The sequence below is a fragment of the Sparus aurata genome, chromosome 4 (assembly GCF_900880675.1).
Source record: "Sparus aurata chromosome 4, fSpaAur1.1, whole genome shotgun sequence".
Lineage (NCBI taxonomy): Eukaryota > Metazoa > Chordata > Actinopteri > Spariformes > Sparidae > Sparus > Sparus aurata.
In genome coordinates this window covers 27,972,412-27,994,644 of record NC_044190.1, presented here as the reverse complement: position 1 = coordinate 27,994,644, position 22,233 = coordinate 27,972,412, and the positions used below count along the sequence as shown (strand labels likewise).

The following is a 22,233-nucleotide window of genomic DNA, read 5'->3' as shown; positions in this document are numbered from 1 at the left end:
CGTAAACATGCAAAGTCTAAATGATCCTCCACGGGACATTAAATCACAAACACTTCAATTAAATGAAATGGAGTGGTCTCTAATGGATCCATTCTCCTGCCGCTCTGTGGCTGAGGTTTGTCTCTGAATCTGCGTGTGGACATGTGAGTCTACCTGGCACCCCTGCAATATTTCCAGCTTGGACTAATGCCTTTAACAGCCAGCTGCAGGCCGAATGGGGAGCAACAGGAAACACATCGCTGTCATCAAAACACACTATACTGGCCAGGAGTCTTAAATTAAAAAAAAAAAGAAAAAAAAAAAGGGAGGTTTAATTTATGCAGTGATTATGGTCTCATGATCCCAGAGAAGGCCAGTGATTCATTGTCATAGATAGAGTTGATTTATAGTTTTCATTTTTGTGGAAGAGAGGAGGTTAGGAAAAAAAAAAAAATCTAGTGGCAACATATTCTAACATTGTAAGAAAGTACTGCGTCTTTGCTTCAACTCTGCATGGAGTGGGAGCAGCAGTCCACAGATGGTGAACAAATGTTCTTTTGAAGGAGCGTTGCGCAAGACTCGGTTCTCGCACGGCCCAGCAGCGCGCTAGCTACGCTGCAGATGGTTTGAAAAGCAGCCATCGGCAAACATGCTCGTGGCAAACATGACTCCTTCCAATCAAACTGTGATGCAATGCAACTTGAAGAGCGGGGCACACGCTTGATTTATTGCATATTTGGCTCCGTTTGTGGCCAAGGCACTTGCCAAATCCTTTCACACATTGATCGGTATTGATCAGAGCAGCTTCGACATGGCCTTGTTAATATTGAACAACAAGGTCTCGTTGTTTCGACATCATCACCTTAAACTCAATCGTAGGGGAGCTGCTGTTGGACTCTTGGAGGCCTTCATGTGTTATATATATATTCATTTGGAATAAATGGACGCCCTGTGTAATTAGTGGCTACATGAAATGACTGCTAGCAGCGGTGTGTCTGGTCAACATTGCAATAGTTTCAAAGAGAAGGTAGAAAAAACATTTGTAAAGACTTCAGTAGGACTAATGCTATTTCCATTACATCTGGGACATTTCATCTCACACTGAATCAGAAACCAGATTTTTTGCTCACAAAATTACAGCGCAGGCTATTAACACATAATTACGTGGTGTGAATAACGGCCGTGCGTATGAAATACAAGCATTCGGGCAGCATTTGAGCTTTTGGGTTTTATGTGTCTTAAAGAAGCTGAGAGAGTTAACGGAACACGTCGGGGAAAAGGTTGTCGGGAAAGGTAGACGGTGTCCAAGTACCTGTGAGCCTGAATATATGTTTTGTTTTGTGAAAAAAGTCACAATTCAGTGTCTACTTCACATTACTTTGCATCCCTCTAATTTCATGTTTGGTATATTGCTACATATGCTTTCGTGGCTATATAGATGTGCCTTCCCTTATTGTGTCAGGAAAGTACAATCATGCAAATGTGATGCCGCTGTAGGCAAATCATCATAAAGTCATTCAGAAAAACACTAAGAATCTGAAGCTCACATCAATTGCATTCCGAGTCCTCCCCGGCCGCAGCACAACCAGGGACTGACCTGTTGTCATGACCATCGCATTAATGTGAGAACATGCGATGGCTGAGAATTCTTCTAATGAACGAGTTAAGATTAATAACAAGATTGGACCAGGAGCAGAGGGGGGAGACGGGGACAGAGGAATGAAGAGGGTCCAAAGAGGGTTGCCCTTGTGTGTGAACAGTGATGCCCATTGTGCTCGTCGAGTAGGTGTTCTGGTCTGGATTGGTGGGCCCGGTGCTGTAATTGCTGCTCGGAATGTCAGCCCGGTTAGAGGATGTGCTCTGACAACTGGGTGTCATTGTCCATGTGCACTCCAACGCCAGAACTCCGGAGTCACGGACCACAATTAAGATTATGAGCTTTTATTAGCCAATTTAGTCCCTATGTCGCCATGGGAAGTGCTGCCAGCACAGAGAGCCGTTTGACTGACTGGTCTGAATGTACAACAACCATGTGATGTCTATCTTGAGAATTAAGATAATTCTCATAGTATATATGCATAGTATACTTGTTTCTAAGTGTCTGCGCATTTATAGCGTCAGGCTATGGATGTGCTTGTGCTGACATTGAGTTGAATATCTGTCTTACGGATATCAAGACCTGCCACATGTGATGTAGCCTCTCAGATTTCTTTTTAACAGCTACAGTAAAACTACTGGCTGTAGATACACATAGTGAAGCGATAAAGTTCTTAAGCTGTCTGCCTTTTAACTTCTACAGGACATTTAACAGTGGCCGGCCTCAAAGTCCAAAGTTCTTTATTTGGTCATTTACTCATTGACCTGTTGTTGGTTACTCATATTTACAAAGGTGAACATTACTAATATTGCTATATGACTTGTGTATGGCACACTCAAAATCTACTTTCTGCATGGAGTATGGTTCAGTACAGCGAGTCAATGGTTGGCAAGAGTCCAAGTTCCTGGGATAATAGTAGTGCTGACTATTTCTCCGCTCCTATGGACACTAAAAAGGAAAAAAAAAACTAGCAGCTTCTTTTTCACTGAAATGGTTTTGCATTTTACAAATCTATAGTGTTGACCTTTGAAGACACCAAACTATATTTAGTGACGTGCAGCATGTCAACAGCTATCTATAGCTATATATAATATGAATGTAATAAATGAATCTTTCCAAATTTGAGGACCTGAGATTTTACAGCCAAGTGACTGACCTTTTAAGGAACAGAAGTCTTGGTTTGCAGTGTTTAAGGTATCATAACTATCCTATCAGATTAAACAGTCAGTGAAAAATTCAAAAATAAACTTTTTGCTTTAGAGCCAGAAGACTCAGCACCAACCACCGGCACCACTTTCCATTCAGGATATGCGAGAGGAGAGCAGAGGAGGAAGAGTTTCATTTAATTATCTTATTTAATGTATTTTCTTTTAACAAGAATAAATAATTATCAGTGGGATCAAACAAAAAAATGGTTGTACACTGAATATACCCAAACATTTAAACACACTTCTGCAGGTGAGTTCTGCAGTTTTGCCTGCTTGGAAAAGTTACTCATCAAATAATAGCATGTCAAGTGCTGCTCTTGAGGCTGACAAAAATGCAAATGTGGGCAGATGATTTTTCAATTTGGTGGTAGCCTCTGTGCACCAATGTAGGCCAAGTTTAGCAGAGGCCAGGCACTGCAGCGCTCAAGCCTGCTCATCTGAGTCAGACTCGGAAAGTTGTGGTTTTATTCATGAAAGTTGCCATCAGATGTAGATAATTACGACGGAGTATTGGTAATTCTAGTAGGAGGTTACATGCACAGTGCGTGCGTGTATGCACGGTCATGCAGGCAGGATGCAAAAGGGTTATTAAGATGTCCTGACGTATAATCACACTGACTCAGAATCATCAGCCTGGGTTGTGTTCGCAATTAAAGAAATGTGAACTTTATCAGGTTTATCAGGCAAGCAGCATGGACGCAAATGCAGATATTGTGCAACGATGATCTCTCTCTTTCTCTCTTTCTCTTTTTCTTTTTCTTTATCTATTTCCCTCACTATCTCTCCCCCTATCTCTATCTCTTTCTCTCTCTCTCTGTGTCTGTCTCTGTCAGCCAGGCCTGGAGACTCATTGTTCTGCAGGAAATGCTCTCACCATACAAACTGCAGGCTTGTATACTCTAGATTTAACCTTATAATAGCGTCACCAGCATTTAACCAACCAGTTTCCGCTTGCTTTATGCCGAAGCCCCATTGCAAATACAAAATAGACTTTAACAAACATCGACGAGCTCGGCTCTCTCTCAGAAAACAGCTCGGCAGAGACGGGAGGTGAGGCGGAGAGTGGGGTTGCGACAGATCATTAGGATTCTGGCTTTTAAATATTCTGTCTGTATCTTTTGTTTTGACAGTTTCGCTTCAAGATGCTAAAGGGTAGATTTGTTTGCCATCTTCTGCCTTGAGGCCTTTGCACACTTCTAGTGGAGGGGAGCAGCTGCTGCTTCTTGCCACTCGTAAAGACTGACACATATTTACTTGCATGCACATGTGGAGGCGCTTGCTGTCACTCGCTTCCCCTTAAACACGTGCCCAAATACAAAGCGAGAAGGCAGCGGGAGAGGGAGATTCTCTGTAATGGATGGTGCAGGTGTGAGGATGTTGCGATGTGGGAATTTCCAAAGGTCATGAAATATGCAGGCTGTAACGGCGGGGCCAATAGCAGCCTCGGCTTAACAACGTGTGTCCAGAGGAAGGGGGATTTTTATTGGCCAAGCAGCACACCTGCCCTGTAAATACCGCCTCATCCCTCACTCACCTATGTAACTCCAACCCCACTCATCCATCTCCACACTGACATCTCCAATTTTAGACTTTAAAGTGTGTTGACATGTCTCGGGGAGTACTTCTGCATATGTGAAAAAAGCAGTACAAAGCCTTTTGTGACTCCACAGGATGCTCTATATAATCTGATAAATTGCCCTCCATTCATGTCACCCAGTGGCTAAGTTGCATTGTGGGTAATGTAGGCACCCATAAAGGGGATATCTCTGGTTCTGTTGTATGGATTTTGATCATTTGTTTTTAAGCTGTCCAACAGTTGTACAGGAGCGCCATGCCAGACTGCTTTTTCAAATCCTGGTGCCTATATTACCCACAATGCAACTAGCACTGAGTGACATCACCGGAGGGAATTTAGAGAGCCATTAAAAAGGCTTTATACTACTTCTTTCCCATATGAACTAGTGCTCAGCAAAACCTGTAAACTTATTGTAATGTGTAAAATTGGCAGAGTTTCCCTTTAAATGTGAGAATTCATTAACTTTGAATGGGATTCTGCATGACTATTGCTCCCAGTCCCCAACTATATTTGGAGCGACTCATTAAAAAAAAAAAAAAAAAAAGAACTGAACTGAATTTGGAGGATCACCAGGCTTTGAAAAAATGTAAAAATGCAATGTCGAGGCCAATTTATCCGTGATGGATTTGTATTCATCCAGTAGATGCTTCTGTGATCGTTTCATCCGTCCTCTAGGCTGACAACAGGCCAGACTATCAGCATCTGTGCACAGCCTCGTCAGTATCTCCTCCCCAGCCTTTTCTCATTTCATTAGGAGTCACTCAGCACTTCAGAGAAACATTCAATTACGCTCCAATGGTAATTAAATGTTCCTCAAATGACTTCATTTAAATCATCTTCATTTGGGCTTCAGTCGGGTCTTTTTAATGCCGGGCGCTCAACGCGGGGGCTCAGATGAACATTAAGAGCCTCACCCACTGGGAGTGTTTGAAGGGCCTTGCTCACAATCACAGTCAGATGACATTTTAACCAGCTTAGCTGTGTAATAATTGAGAAGATATAGGCCTTAATAATACTGGTTATGACATTGGCAGCACAGTGCAAGCAAGCAAGGCACATTTACAGGCCAGAGATGGCTCTGATTAGAATAATTCCAAAACCTTGTCATTGGAATGCGGTGATTAGTCGTCTTGCCACAAGACCAAATGTGACATTACCTGTGATTACTTAGCTCATGTGTCGGATTTGACACGGGTAATGGGAATGATCTGGGAGGGGACAAAATTCATCCACTCACGTTTCGTCGTGACAAAGGTTTTCCTCGTAAAGGTCATAAAGATTTGAAATGTCAGTGCAAATCCTACAATTAGAAATGGCTGAAATTCAGTAGCAGATCTTTTAAAGTTGCAGGACATTATGGGAAAGTTAAACGTAAACGGCCTGAGCCAACGCTTAAAACTTTGTGTCCTCTCCTTCTCCTCAAAAAGAGCTTCCTTTCACCAATCTGACAATGCAGAGTAAATGCTACAGGTTTACACTCACAGTGGTTTATGTACCGCTCAGGAAAGCTGTAAACTCCTGTGATGTTAACTTCAGAGTGGAACATAAGTGCAGAGTAAAATAAACTTTTAATCGCCTCCATTGTGTTCTAAAAGGTCTACCTTCTTCTACGACAATGGCCCAACCCTGTACAGTCCAACATAATAAATGTAATAATTATGTGTTGGTGAAATAACTGTAAATCATTTAATGACCCTACAAGGCGAGAGTTATTTTTAAAAGGGGATTCATCAATATTCTCCAGGGGTACATGAAGAAAGGTCAGAAAAATCTCTCATTAGGCAATGAGCATGCGCATGTGTGTCCCCTTATGTGCATTTGTGTAGCCGTGCATACATTTGGGAGCATCTTTGTGTCACTGCGTCTGCTTGTGCGTTTTTATTTACTTGTTAGTGTTGAGGGGGGGGCGTGATTCGAGCTGTTGATCAGAGATATCTGTGACATCAGAAGAGCACATGATGAGTCGTCACCAGGAGGATCACTGAGCGGTGATCTGTGTGACGAACTGAAAAAACAAAGTTATTACCCTCCTAAAAATTACGGCGTTACCCTCATTTTCTGAGAGAATCTTGAAATTCCGAGGCTTTTATGAAACTGTGGTTTAGGCCGACAGCCATCACTCCTGTCCTCCAGCGAGTCAATAGCCTGTATTGGCTGTTTGACAAACGCTGTGCTGGAAACGATGAAGGGGGTGCTCTCATTAAGCCCGGCGGAATGACCATGTAACAGATGAGGAATGACACAGAACATGGCAGATAAGGTAATAGCCGCAAGTTACACAACGGCAAAAACAACACATCAGGTGAGTGTGATTATCTGTTAACATACTGTGTGTGTGGACATGTGGTTAGTGTGTTATCTTCCACCACTACCACCCCCCCACCCCCATACACACAAACTCACCACACGTTTCCTTTATTCTGCTCATTTTCTTCTGCTCAACAACAGAGGACGGGGCAGAGAGTTTTACTATGATAAAGCCTTTGGAGCTCTGCTGCAATTAGCGTGTTTGCTCTCTGTAATTGAGAAAACTTTTTTTTTGCTCGTGTCAGTTCCAGGATACAGTAGCTCAAGGGCAAAAGGAGTAGCTGGGGGTGGAAGCTAGAGACCGGCCAGAGACTTGCGTAGCTGGTGACTACTCCTGCATACATTGCTGCAATTCCTATTGGCCCTGTTTAGACAGGAGGAAGGCACAAGAGTAAAATCTGATGCAAGCCAGTAGAAAATCCCTGATACTAATGATACATTTTTTAATAATTGGTTTAGCCACTGTCAGAGAGAAGTGTTGGCAACATAATGTTAATGATTAAAGCAAATTTGTGAATTCCCAAATTACAAATTGGCCGAATGTTGAAGCTGATATTGATGGGTGTTTAATGGTCTTGTGGTCATTCTCCCTTTTGGAACAGCGAAACAAAGGAATTCCCATGATAGAAAAAGGGCGGAGCTGTTTTAAAGTCATTCATTCCACCATCTTTGAAAGAGCGCGACTTTTCATCACGCTGCTGAAACATCCTTTAAGGACAGATTCTTTCTTTAGAACCTTTTAGCTCTTACATAGCCTTACAAACTGATGGCAGAAGCTCATGAACGTGCCAGCGCAAAAAAATGATGCAACACAACAGATAAACATCAGCCGGTGCTATCGGTGAATGTCATTCTATTCGCTGAGCCGATGGCAGTCTACATGGTGAATACTGGACAGTACAAATGTACAAATGCCAGGTATTTGCGCTCATTCACTTTTGCGCTCAACATATTTTGTTCTTTTCTGTATAGCGCTGCTTGAAAACAGCGAATGTGTCATGCAAAAACAATGATGCAGTTGAAAAAAAAAAAAAATGTATGGTTGCCCTCCAAAACATGTCTCTCAGGATTGACTCAATTAGTTATCATGTAATGTATAACTTTGTTTAGTCTGGTAGAAAACTCTGTCATTGCAGCGTGAGTACTTGTTATGCTAAGATGCTCACAACAAACATACAAATGCATGCATCCACACACACCCACTGGCATACATAAAGACACACAGGTAAACAGGCACACTCATGCACACACATGCACACACACACACATACACAGATGAAAGTCTAAGTCGCATGGACGCACCGAGGACATCTAAAGGAGATAAGCCCGGAAAGCTATCCAACGGTTAATATACCATTAAATTGCTGTACACATTAACTTTACACATGACAGTAAACCAATACATTATGCTCATGTGGATGTAATTATGGCTAATATGCAAGCCGCTCTGCCAGCTCTTGCGCAATATTGACCAAGTCGACTTCGATTACTCTACGTGTGGTGACCAGGAGTGCAGCCTACATCCAGTGGCCGCGCAGTATTAATTAGCAGCCGCGTTATTTTCCTTGACAAATATTCAAGTGGGGTAAATAGGAGAGATTTTGACCTCGGAACTCTGTGCCACACCCGGTCATGTGACGCTGAGACAGTCTGGAAAAACACGTGTGACTGTCGCCGTTCACAGCGTTGTAACACATTCACAGGTTTACTGCTGGTCCCTTCGCCATCGAGCAACAGAGCTGGTACAAGCTCACCCCGCTCTTGGTCCGCAGTCGCACTAGCTGTAGGCCACCAAATACTTTCCGCCAGTGTCACAGAGGCCATCCAGAATCCAACTCAGACTACAGCTCTGCTCTCCTGTTGACCTTGTTTTGTCTGCTCTGTCCTCTGTCGCACCCTCCTCAGCCTCACCCTCCTTCTGACTAATGGATTAAGGTAATTATGACATGGCTGTGCCCACATTCTGTTGGTGGAGTGAAAATTGATATTCCAGCTTTGTTGTTTCTCACTAAACTGTTGATGGAAGTGCATCGCCCTGGGAGCAACACAAGGCTCCTCACAATGGCGGAGATGTCAAGCACGGATAGTGTTTCCGTCGTCTTCATTTTTAAAAGTCGAAAAAGCAGCACTCAAACAAAGTGTTTTTGTCACATTTAAAAGCCCACACGGCCCGTGCGTTTGCAGGCGCTATCAGCTTCCAGGTATTCACCAATGCAGACACGGATACAGTCATAGTGCTCAGGTTAGTGTTGGAATGCAAAGAGGCTGATTAGATGGCCTTATCCAGCCCTGTCTGGAACCGAGCAACCCCCCACCCTACACACAAACACACACACACACACACACTGACTTACACACACAGTCCAACAGACATACAGCAAACAACTCAGTGACCTCTGCTCTTTCCACTCAGGCGCCTCTATCACTCACCAGAAACAGACAAACTCTCTCCGACAACAACGCTAATACTCTGATCTAAATGACAAGCTGTTACGTCAGTTCTGACTTCAGGTTAAAGGACTGAATTTGTTTACATTTTAAAGTGCTTCCTGAGAAGATCATTCTGGGCTACTGACAGATTTACTTGCGTATCTCTACAAACTTTAAAGACAGTTTAATTTGTTTTGTATATTTGACGGCATATAATCCTGACTTCCTCCTATGTTCATTTGTTTTACCGAGACGGGAGAACACAAGGAAATGATTTTGAATTTTCAAACTCACTGTCTGGTCTGCTGTTTAAAGCATATTGTCATATCAGTCCGTGTGCTGGTCTACTGTAGAATAAAACATGGGTCTTCGCCACTGTAATGTCTCAATGCTTTGCATTTTCCTAAAAAGTCTGCAGCCTCCTGCAGAAGTATGCACAAAGAGTTGCTTATTGCATTGGGACAGCCCTGAGCACTCGCAAAGTTACCATGAGGGTGCTTACAGTGAGGACCTGTGAGTGCGTGAAGGGGGACGTTAGCACTCGTCACTGAAAGACCTCTGCCAATGATATACCGTTTAAATCAATAAGCTAACGAGAATCTGGAAGGAAAGGGATTTCTTAGACTAAGCCCACACCATTTCAAAACACAACAACATCACACTGAAAATAAATGTATACAATGCATTCTGTTTTTTTTTTTTTACAAGACATCTTTTGTCTTTTTAAAATACAGTAAACAAGGGGCTTGTTGGCCCGTTTGAAATGGGCAGTAATGGCATCGAGGGAAACTCTTGAGAACGTTCTTATGATTTGGGATTTACAAATCAAAAGATTATTGAGATTACAGTTTTTACAGAGATAAGAGTTATTCAGTCTTATAGTTGACACACTGCTTTTAAATACGCGTATCGGTACGCGTGGTTTAAAAATCCGAGCCCATTCGCCAGAATAAAAGGCAGGCAAAGTACATCATTTAAACCACAGATACGATAAATGTGTATGTTTCATACGTATCATATCTACAGTTCTACAAAACGTATCATATTATGTTCGGATTACATGTATACGGGCTGACTTTTTCTTACCAGGATTAGGTGGTGGACAGCCATACAAGATCGCTGTTCAACCGCCGTGCCAGACTGTCGCTTACTTCCCTTTTCAACCAACAAAACGGAGCAATTAGCAACCATCGGGACATTTTGCAGCGGCAACAAATGCAGACGTTTTTAACACGACATCGGCACGTTTTCCTGCCATGTTTGCGTCAATAACACCAGGTATTTTAACCCGAAGCATAATCTCTTCCTAACCCTAACAAAGTGCTTAAACCTCACCAGACTTTAAGCAAAGTTTAAAAACGGAAAAGGTCAAGTCGAAATGTAAAGATAGCGTTTATACATTTCCATCCCTCGCGTAACCCTACAATACCAACATTCATTCAAGTGATTTGGTTGGAAGTCCTCCGGTTTTGACTCTTTAAACCATGTCGTAACGTTTGCACATCTTAGCGGGACGACCCATGCTGCTCTTCCACCTCGTACCGTCGTCCTTCCTGGTTTGGGAAAAAAGTTCTCCCCAACAGCGGACCCTCTCCTCTCCACGTAGATCCCTCTCAGCTCTGCATCATCAATAACTTCAAAGGCACAAAAGCAGCTAAATTAGGTCCGCCACTTTCTTCTGTCATGACTAATGAGCTCTCCCTTCGTTTGTGTATTAGTCTCGCTCTGCTGTGACTGTACCCCGGGGGACGGGCCACTGCTGTGCCTTCCCGTGAACAGGTAAGCCCAAACAGATGACAAGGCAACAGAATGGAAATAGAAACAATGGGGTTCTATTTGAGTTTTTGTTTTGAGCCACACGCGCAAGTCTGCGAGCAGAATCGTCCATTTATCCCCTCAGGAGAACATTCAGTAACTGGCAATGATATCTGTGCATTCGGTTAACTGCGCTTCATACTTTCACTGCACTTAAGACAAGACACAGCCACACGAAAAAAACAAAACAGAAAAAGCATGTTTCCATTCAATTTAAAAACAGAAGCGACTTAAGGATCTTATCTCAGCTGCAGTTTTGGACGACTGCAGCAGCGTGTTGAACTCCTTCTGGTTGTGAAAATATCTGGCTGATTGGCAGGATCATCTTCCACAGCTTTTGGCAGCGGGGACGTGACTGATTTGGCCTATCATTAAATAGTGTGCACCCAGGAATCTAAAAATACAAAATCGTCGCAACGATGAGATCATACACTTGGAGGGAGTGAGAGAGAGAGAGCGACAGACTATGATTATAGGCTTTTGTCACAGGAAAGAAATGGTTATTTGTCAGCAGCATGTCAAGAGAGGCCACAAAAGAAATCAACACTCGGGCAAAAAAACTGGCGAGACCGAGCCTGGGTGTAGTTTACATCAGTGTTATCCCAAACAAATTGCATTATTATTGAATGGGTAAACTGCCATTTGTCATCTTGTTAATTGCATTTTGCCATTAATGTAGATACAATAGTGGCGAAATAAATCCCGCAGTCGTCCTTGCTGATGAATTCAGGTTAATGCACGGGAATGGAAATGAATAAATTAACATTGTATTAAGAACCTTCTGCTGAATCCGTGTGCGCGTCATTATCACTTCACAGCAGCTGTGAACTAAGTTGTCTGTTCTGTAAAGAGATAAAAAAAAAATAAATAGAAAAAATAATTTTGTTGAGAAAAGCATCACAAGGGTGCGTTCATCCTCAGGCTGCGGTAAAAACATTCACTTGAACTCATATTCTTTACAGTTTCTGATCCACGTGGTTAAATGTGTGCTTTGTAGTTATGGGAAGACATTTTGATAGGGGGAGAGAAAAGATCTTTGTGGACTGATTTTAATGCCTTAACAAACCGACTGACTGAACTGAATAAACAAAACTGACCTTCAAGGACAACACAGTTTCACACTGTTGTACTTATGTTTATGAGTGGCGGACCCTGCCACCTTTCTGGCTTCTGGGGACCCTGAGCACAGCTTGTTTATTCAGCTTTTGAAAAGATAAATACGTCTGAGTTTGTGTTATCACCTCATTGTGAATATTAACAAATTCTAAGTTTCTGTTTCTTCTCCAAAATGTACGCAGCGGCCCTTTAAAACTCTTGAAGCTGCACACAGGACACACAGTCATACAGGAAATCCATGATGATACCCAGACTGCGTCATGTTACCGCTGGTACACGAGTCAATTAACAAGTGGGAGACCTCTGAACTGAGATAAAGTGCAAGGTACAAGTGTTGTTTATATGACTCCACTGTGCCTGTGCCAACACACAGATAAAGTGATTGTTTTATGGCTGCGGGATCATAATATCAGTCTGGATGGAACACTGGGTTCCACTGGGCACCCACGTCCACCGACTCCTCCAGCACAGGTTCGACTTATTCTTACATAACAACCCTCTGAAACCCACAGAAAAACAGCCTCCATCGCTTTATGAAGCCTCCTCTTCTGTCTTTATTTTAAATGTGTGTGCTTCTGTGTGTGTGTGTGTGTGTGTGTGTGGATATTCACAGTGATTGAAAAAAAGAGAGGGTAGGGGGTGGATCCCATGCACGAGCGTGTCCAAAAGGTGGCAGTGTTGAGTTTTAAAAACATGGAGCCGTCGCGGAGGCAGAATGAGAAATCTCCTCAAATCAGCCGTTCACATGTGCAGTCAGCTGTGCGAAGTTGCCACTCAACGTCGCGCACACACCTCGCATGTGCTGCACACTGTTACATTTGATGTGAAATAAAAAATAAAAACGCGAGTCGCGGGCATGCAGATGAGTGATTTCTGCAGGAGAGACGACATGTGTGCGTTCAAATCAGGAGGAGAAAAAAAAATAAAAGGATGTGAAATTAAGTATCGTGCAGATGAAAACAGTTAAATTCTCTCTTGTTTTTTCAAACTTGAATCTGCATTTATTTCATTTCCTCTTCTGTTTCTTTGCTCTCTCTCTCTCTTCTCTCAAGCAACGCATCGTTGGTGACTTTTCCAAAGCGCGCACGCTTCTCCTCTCCACTCGCGTCCAAAACGGGTTAAAAACAACAAGGGAGTAAAACAAAAAACAAAAACAAAAAAGGTTTTCGCTCGGTGTCGGAGTTGCTGGATTTAAAATGACAGCCCGTCTTTTGCGAGTCCCGTGTCCCGGCTGACAGTCAGCTGATGGCCTCTGACAGTTGCGCAAAAAAAAAGAAAAAAGAAAAAAGTTTTGTTTCTGTGGGCTTCACTAATATGTTAATTAGCTGTGGAGTGTGCGACCCGATTGGCTCTTCGTCCGAGTCAATTTCCCTTTCCCAGCCTGACGTCAGGGCGGCTACAATGCTCTTAAACTCATCTGCTGTGTGATCCCTCTAAAAAATCGCCCCACCAGTCAGCGGCTTATAACGTGCGAGGCTGTATTCACTCCATTTACTATCGGCTCCTCTCTCTCTCTCTCTCTCTCTCTCTGTGTGTCTCTCTCTCTCACCCTCTCTGTCTCACTCCTTATGTCTCTCTCTCCGGTTGCGCAATGTCTCCATGAGGAAACCGTAAAGTGTTAAATGTTTGAAATACAAAACCGCCGAATTTCACATGCTGAAAAAGGACTCCGCTACTCGTGTGCGCGGCACTGGTGTGTCTGTGCAATAGACTCTGCAAAGAAAAAACTACTCTGACGCGCCTGCAAGTCCGCGGCTGCAAAAGAAGGGACGCTGAAAAAGAAAAAGCTCGTTTTTTTTCCAGTTTCAAGACAAACGCTTTTTTAAAAATCAAACTGGCTCACGTCCTTCCCAACCAACCCAGTTTGACAGCTGCGCTTCACCCCGTTTGGAGGACTGTCAGCAGCAAGAGGATGGCATCAGAGCTGGCAATGAGCAACTCCGACCTGCCCACCAGTCCCCTGGCCATGGAATATGTTAATGACTTCGATCTGATGAAGTTTGAAGTGAAAAAGGAGCCGGTGGAGCCCGATCGCAACATCAGCCAGTGCAGTCGCCTTATCGCCGGGGGATCCTTGTCTTCCACCCCGATGAGCACGCCGTGCAGCTCGGTGCCCCCTTCCCCAAGCTTCTCGGCACCCAGTCCGGGCTCGGGGAGCGAGCAGAAGACACACATAGAGGATTTCTACTGGATGTCCGGTTATCAACAGCAGTTGAATCCAGAGGCGCTGGGCTTCAGCCCCGAAGACGCAGTCGAGGCGCTGATCAACAGCAGCCACCAGCTCCAGTCCTTCGATGGCTACGCCAGGGGCCAGCAGTTTGCTGGCGCAGCCGGAGCAGGAGGCACCATGGCCGGGGAAGAGATGGGGTCCGCGGCGGCGGTGGTATCGGCAGTCATCGCTGCGGCAGCCGCTCAGAACGGAGGGCAGCACCACCACCACCACCATCACCACCACAGCAACGGCCACCACCAGGCGCCCGGCGGCCAGTCCAACGGCACTTCTGGGACAATTCACCCACACATGCGCTTGGATGATCGGTTTTCGGACGAGCAGCTGGTCACCATGTCAGTGCGGGAGCTCAACCGGCAGCTACGGGGGGTCAGCAAGGAAGAAGTGATCCGATTGAAACAGAAGAGGAGGACCCTAAAGAACAGAGGCTACGCGCAGTCCTGCCGGTACAAGCGGGTCCAGCAGCGGCACGTCCTGGAGGGAGAGAAGACGCAACTCATACAGCAGGTCGATCATCTAAAGCAGGAGATCTCCAGGCTGGTCCGGGAGAGGGACGCGTACAAAGAAAAGTATGAGAAGCTCATCAGCAACGGCTTCAGAGAAAATGGATCCAGCAGCGACAACAACCCTTCATCCCCGGAGTTTTTCATGTGAGTCTCGACATTATCGTGAAAAAAAGAAAGAATATCAGATGAGTTACTCACCTCCGCTTACAAAAAGTTTTCATTATGATACTTTTTTTTTCTTCTTCATTTGGCACAAATGCCTCCTAGACCAAGAACTAATTTGTCAACTTTTTCTTTTTTGATTTTTGTTTTCATTTTCATTTTATACATTCTTTCTGAAAACGAGAGTTTGCTCAAGTCTGCGACTGTTTTGTAGATCTGGAGGAGCTTTTGTCATCCGTGTTTTTCATTACGCAGAGAGGCTCATTCAGAAACAAACTTTCATCCACTTTTTTTTTCTTTTTGCTATCACACTCAAGTTTATCCTGCATAAGCCTGTCTGTCGAGATTGTTTTATTTTTTCATCGTCGCTCATTAGATTTGCGGTGCTTGAGTAAAACAAATATGAATTTTTTTTTTTTTGAGAGTTGATCCAACTTCATGCCGCAGTGTGCTAAGTGTGCATGCCAGCACTGAGCGGAGGCCTCTGAAGTTCATCAACCTGCCCTGATATATTTTTTCATTGTTTCATCATTTTACCTTTTTAACTCAGTGTACAGATTCCTGTCAAACCTGCATCCATTGACAATATGTTTTTGGTCTTTATTTTTACTTTACTTCTTTTTTTTTTTTTGTCTGCCAGACTTGGAGGATTTGCGAGCCTGCCCGTTTGACGCCACCTCATCTCATTTTGCTTGTTATTGTTATTGAGCAACAAGAAAAAAAAGAAAAAAAAGACTATATTCACGACAAACTATTCATTGTTTTTTTTGTTGTTGTTGTTTTTTCTAAAGAGATGTGTTATTAAACTGCCCTGCATGCTGGACATGTATGGGGTTTTTTTTGTTTGTTTTTTTCCCTTTCTGTGCTTGAAGATGGTCCTCTTTTTGTCGGATGACTCCAGCATGGCATTCTTCATACTTCATTTTATGGCCTCCTCACTTTTATTATTATTATTATTATTTTTTGCCGACAAAAAAAAAAGTGACAGGACTTCCTTCCCAATCCTCCAACCACCCCCCCTCCTCCTCCTCCTCCACCCACCCATTGTAATCTATACAAGTGCATTTCAGCTGCGTTGAAGTGCACCACCACCATCGGCTTGTCATTAGACTGCAGTGAGTGAGTGCGCTATGCATTCCTGATGGAAGTTGATCGGCGGGGATCCTGTGAGAGGGAGCGAGAGGAGGGGGGAGAGAGATTGAGGGGGAGGAGGGTGTGTTGTGTGAAAGAAAAAAAAAAGACTTCAATATTCAGGAAATCAAACCTTCCCCGGAAGTTTATCCTGTTGTTTTAAAAAGCCTATAACTGTTATTTAAAGATATTTCACTCTGCATTTGACAAAATCATTTTTGTTTTAATTTAAGTACAACGTTTTTTGTTTTTTTTTATAATGCAAAGTTGCAACGTGCTACAGGTTGAATCATACAGATGAGACTGCTGCAGGAAAGAAAATATCTTTTTAACATTGTGTTAAGAGAAATTGGCTCGGCTCCAGTTCTTACAATGAGCAGTATTGTGCAGTGCATAAACAGCGCTTTTTTTTTCTCCTTTTCTTTTGCAGCATGTGCTTCAAAAACACAAGTGTGAGATACACATGTCATTATTGTTATTTCAAAAAAAAAAAAAAAAAAGAGAGAGAGAGAGAACAAGTATCGTTGGAGGTGATCCTACTCAAATTGCCATGCTCTTCGGGGGGGAGGGGGAGGGGGGGTGGTTTTGGACTGAAATGCACTAAAAGAGATAAAATGAAAAAAAAAAAAAAAAAAAAGATTCTCGCCTGTAATTAAATGTGGAAGTTAAAGGACATGTTGGTTTTCATGCTCCGCAGCTCAAGAAAAAGGTAAAGTTTGACTCTCTGTTTAGACCTGATCGTGACGTTTTCTGAGGAGAGGCTGTTGTTGTGTTGTCTCACACGAACTCGATATTTTTGCAAAGCAATAACAATTATTATTATAATCGATGATGTCTGGACATTGTTAGATCGTCAGGGATTGACACCCTGCATGTACAAAAAAAGAAAAAGAAACCCACGAGGGGAGAGAGACCCATTCGCCAATAAATCCTTGAGAGTATGTTAATTAAGCTTTCATCTTATATATATAGTATATATATATTTTGCTGTGCAAAATTATTTCACTCACTAACCATATGTGATGTTCATATGTGCTCGTTTTTTTGTTTTTTCATTTCATACGATTAAATGATATGCAATAAATGTATGTAATTGTCTTCAATAAGCTTCTCACTTTTTTCATTTCGACTTGTTCTGACAGTTTTTTTTTGTTTTTTTTTTCTGCTGTTGTGGTTGAAACTGAGTGGAGGTGGACTCAGAACATGATGGAGATTAACTGCACTACATTTTCACACTTCATATTCGCTGCTGCCCCTGTTTCAGCTTCAGCACTCAATGACGGACCAACAGAATCAGAAGCATTTGTTTATTATAATTTCTATTATTAATCACAAATTGACCCAAAAACTGGAGAGCAGCTCGAGTTCAGGCGCATTTTCTTTTTCCCCATTTTGAGCTTTGTGTGTGTGTGTGTGTGTGTGTGCTGCAGTTGGAAATATGCAGATTGAAGTCCGGTGCTGCAGATAAGTTGATGAGACCACAAACAAAGATTGAGGCAGCCGGTGGCCTACATATTCTTTTGTTCTCTCACGCTACTACCTGCTAGGTGTTTTCATATTTTTTCACCAAGTTACCTGGTAATGAAAAAAATGATGCGATGATCCCCCAACAAACGTAGACTGAGGCTGAATCCTTATTTCATTGCAATTTCTGTTGCATTATTTCGACTCTAAAACACCTTTAAGAATCAATAATTATGTGTGATGAGATATTAACTTTATTTAAAATACTTTGCACCATGAATCACACCCTCGTTTGTGATTATGGGAGCCCAATATGATTTATAGAATATGTTTACATCCAGTCAGTGTTATTGTACATGTGACCTGTGTTTAGTTTATGTGTGTGTGTGTGTGTGTGTCTATCTCTTTATCTGTGCCTGTGTGTGTGTGTGTGTGTGTGTGTGTGTGTGAGCGTGAGTGTGGTGTGCATGCCTGTGACTTGGTGAATGTGTTTCCCTGAATGAGTGTGTGTACAGATGACATCTCTATGAGAATCTCTTTGTGGGCGATGCATGCTCTATATTGTCACCCTCTTTGTGTCCATCTTCACGTTCCCTGCTTCCTGATCTGTGTGTGTAATGTGCGCGTGTGTACTGTGTGTGTGTGTGTAGCGTCTGCTTGTCTGTGCTTTTCAGACACACTGTGCTCACTGTCATCGGTTCTGTCGTTGTTTCGCTTTTTTCCCCCAGTTTTCACCCCGTTTTCATCCTGTTGGGTCAGATGTTGACGCGCTCTCAGAGGGGAGATGGGTGGGGAAGGTGGGTGCAGTGAGGGGCACAGTCACGTCAGGCATGTGAGGGGGCGCCGGAGAAGGTGCCAGTGTAAGTCAGTCAGTCAGTCAGCCGCTGCGGTGGGCAGAGGGAGCCTCAGCGCTGCCGGGCCCAAGTCTTGCATTTCAGCTGGTGCTCAGACGTCTCACTTTTGACTTCTTTCGAACCAAAAACTTCCGCTCTGCAGCCGCGTGCCGTACACTCAAACAGGCCCCACTTTCTTTTTTCTGAAACACAAGGGGGAAAAGTTCTGTTGTAAGTTTCTCGGACGAGGAACAGCCTCGTGGGCATCTTGTTTCACTGTTCTAGGACAATTTGTTTGTTGAAACAGGAAGACCCATTTGCCAAGATACACTCTGAAGACGCACTAAGGTTTCTGAGGACAGATTCAATCTGGACCTGTCAGCCTTTTATTTTTTATTTTTTGCAACTTTCGTAGCACAAAGGGCACCTTTCATAAGAATGAAACCACGCTGTCGGCGCGTTAAAGCACAGAGTGATCAGCTGTTAGTCTGCACCGTGAACGGCAGTCTATGCACTCGTACATTTTATACTTGTTAAATACACACACACAAAAAAAGCCGTCTTCTGCACCATCTGCCAGTGATGATCTGCTACACAGCTCGTCCACTGAAAAAAGAAAAAAAGAAAAAAAAAAGAGGAAGCCAGTCTTTAACCCATCACTTGTGTCCCTCTGTGTTGTGTGTGATTTCCTCTGAGGTGCTGTTGCTGCTGCTGCTGCTGCTGCTGCTGTGGTGGCTGATTTGCCCAGAGTGAGGGGAGAGACTGAGACAATAGTCGGGCTTGGGCTGAATTAAATGATTTTGCTGATGATTAATAGTGGTGTGGGCCACTGGCTCCTGCGATGTAGAGATGATAAATCGTGAGTGCAGCTCTGTGCAGCTGTGCCAGTGTTGGGTCTTAGCATGCACACACCACGCAATTTACAGCCAAGCCGCTCTCCTTCTTCCTCAATTTATCTAATTACATCTATTTGATCTGAGCAGCGAGCGCCGCTATATTTTCATATTTCATATTAGCCACAACAATGTACTGAATGACTTCAAGGAGGATAATTGTTTGCTTTCTTCCCCTCTAAAGAGCGTGTTTCTCTGCATTTCAAAGAGAATCTTTTTTCTTCTTTATTTAGGAGCTCTGCTTCTCTGAGGGCCGCGCGTTTGTGTGGTGGGTTTTTTTGATGTGTTAAGAGTGGCATGCAAAGCATGAATTTTGTTTTCAGTTTAAGACTCTTTCGCTTGCTCATTGTGTTTGTTTCCTTACTGGGATGGATCGTCTCGAGCTGCAATGTCAGAATGAAAGCGAACGCGCCGGCCTACACTCTGCAACACAAACGCAGACAAACAATGAGCAATCCCGCGAAGCCTCCTCGTGCTCCTCCGCATTCTTGAATTCACACGAGTCGCACACTTCATTCTCTGAGCTAAATGACATTTGCATGGAGACAGATCTGATTTGCAGAGGATGTTTCCTGTTATATCGGTGGCACCAGCGCGCGGTGCTTATGTAAGTGATAAATCCATCGATTTTCCGATGAGGCACTCATATGGAACGCTGGCGCTCTGCGGGGCTGACAGCCTGAGATGCAGCGAGACGTTCACTCGGGTAGCAAGCGCGTCAGTTAGACGGACCCAAAAATAAGGGCTGGTTGGGGGGGACGGGGTTCTTCCAGGCTTTAGACGGTGCCAGAGGAAGAGCCGGAGAGGAACTGTTGTGTTGTGGTTTCTGCATCTCTTAACTTGCACCGGCCTGTGTGTGTGAAGTCGATTAAGAGCCTGTGTAGAGGATACGTGTGCTCGTACGTGCGAATGTGTATGCATCTGGTGTGTGTGTGCGTGTGTGTGTCCTGTCATCTTTGGGAGAGGAGGATGAGCAGAGGTCAAAAGTTAGAGCGCACAAGGCTGCTCTCAAAGTCATTAGAGTAATCCCTGCCCTGGGGAGCTCATGCTCATTTCCTCTGCCCAGAGAACCACTGAATAAGATGTACACACACATCCGACACGGTACAGTACACAGCAAATCCACAACTACTCACTGCCACTTCTTTTTTTCTTTTTAACCATTTCCTGTATTTAACCGCAGCCTTAAGAGCGTCACAGTCTCTCAGCAGAACCTTCTTTAGTTATCTAAGTACATTTCTGAGAACATTTGATTACTTTGAGAGGTTTTTAGGCAAAGTTATTCTTGTTCTTCAACCAGTATACGTGTTGAAATGACTCGGTGGGTTTTGAATACACAAGAGAGGTGTTTATGTACTTACAAAGAGCACGCAGCATAAATGTTACCCTACATATGTGTAGAAGCGGGCAGACGCAGAGCTTGGCTGAAGGCTGGTGGTTAGGTTTCATGCTGCCAGACATTTTTATTTTTTCATGTCGTGTCGCTGAGTGGAAAAAAGAAAAAAAAAAAGAACTGAAGAAAGGATGATAAAAATAAGGCAGCTGTTAGACGGGTTTAACTGATCACAGTAGTATAATGGGCATGATCTGGTAGTCATATCGGGGCACTAATGATGATTGCAGACAGGAGTTGTTTTTTTTTTTCTTTTTTCTCACACCCACATCGTTCAAGGATTGTATTCCGGTTGTTGCGACACAGCAAAGCAAAGTAATAATCAGTGGTACTGGTGGAAAAATTCACTGTTCCTCTTCAAATCTCAGATACACATCATCTAATCACTGGGTACAAGTTCATGTTTATCTATTAATGCCAAACAACTATATTCCTCACGATGTGTTTCTTAACACAGTGATTCAAGAATTCATTTGGAACTTTGTTGAATTATATAAAGGCACCAACACAGCAGGACAGGTCAAAAACCAATTAAAAATTAAGTCAACTTAAAAAATACGTTATTCATTATGACTTTGAAACTTTGTCATAATCAGGGTAGTGTGCATTTATCTTATTATGAAAAGAAAACTTTTTCGTGACTTTTTCTTTGTTTTTATTTTATCTTCATTCTGTTTTTTTTGTATCCTCTCAGCCGTTGCAAAGGTTGAACTTCTGTCATATTCCTAAACATGTTTCCAGCCCACCATTAGATCACCGTTGCCTTTTTTTTCTTCTTTTTTTTTCCAAAATAACATTTGGAAATCATCATGTCATTGAATTTAAGTGCATGTATTACATAAAGTTAGGATTTTGTAAGATTACTTCTCAGTTACCAACCACAAACTCAATTTAATGAGTTTGGCTCTGAGTAACAGTGATGCAGGGAGAGGACGTACTGGATGTACAGGGAGGTAACAGTAACAGCAGTCAGGTGTGTCAGCACAACCAGGTGGCAGCCATATCTGCGAAAACTCTGTCCAGACTCACAACAGATACTGAGGCAAAAAAAAAAAATACCCTCCTCTCACTTTACAGTGTATATGAGAGTACAGGAAAAAACTGACTCCTTTAGAATTAAACAGACATCAGGGATCAATTAAGGCGCTTATTTTATCAGAGTGCGCTTTGCTCTTTCTATATATTTCTCTCTTTTCTTTGTGGCAGAAAAAGTCACAGCACGCTTCAAATAGACATTAAGTGGATACGCGCGCGGTGTCATTAGAGAGTTGTCCTTGAAAGACTGGCTGCAGGTTATGTTGGTAATGAGTTGGTCGGGACTTGCCGGGGTAATTTTATATGTCTGTAAATGGACCCAAACCGAGAGCCTGTGACTTAAATAAATGCAACACCATCTCTCAGCGGCAGTCCCGCTGCACAGAAGGTGACGGAGTTAAAAGAAACACAAAATGTAAGTTATATAGCCTTTCGAGGAGGCATATGGTTTTTCTAATCTCTTGAAGCTGCAGCAGAGCAATGCACATGAGAAATACAGTGATCCAGGGATGATTCAGTCATTTATAGAGAAGAATATTGATCAATATTCAGCTTTTT

At 43.1% G+C, this 22,233-nt stretch overlaps 1 protein-coding gene across 2 annotated transcripts in view; it reads left to right on the top strand.

Annotated features, from left to right (window-relative positions):
* The first annotated feature begins 13,465 nt into the window (after positions 1-13,465).
* The window catches only part of mafa (MAF bZIP transcription factor a), an 88,147-nt gene continuing 79,379 nt past the window's right edge, over positions 13,466-22,233 (top strand). The window contains exons 1-2 of one of the 2 annotated variants that reach the window (XM_030414557.1): positions 13,466-14,908; positions 15,567-17,160. In XM_030414557.1, the coding sequence (XP_030270417.1) occupies positions 13,941-14,908; positions 15,567-15,597 (999 nt within the window). In that variant the 5' untranslated portion in view covers positions 13,466-13,940 and the 3' untranslated portion in view covers positions 15,598-17,160. Of the gene's footprint in view, positions 14,909-15,566; positions 17,161-22,233 lie in introns of those variants that run through there. The other variant, XM_030414558.1, reaches the window with a different exon arrangement.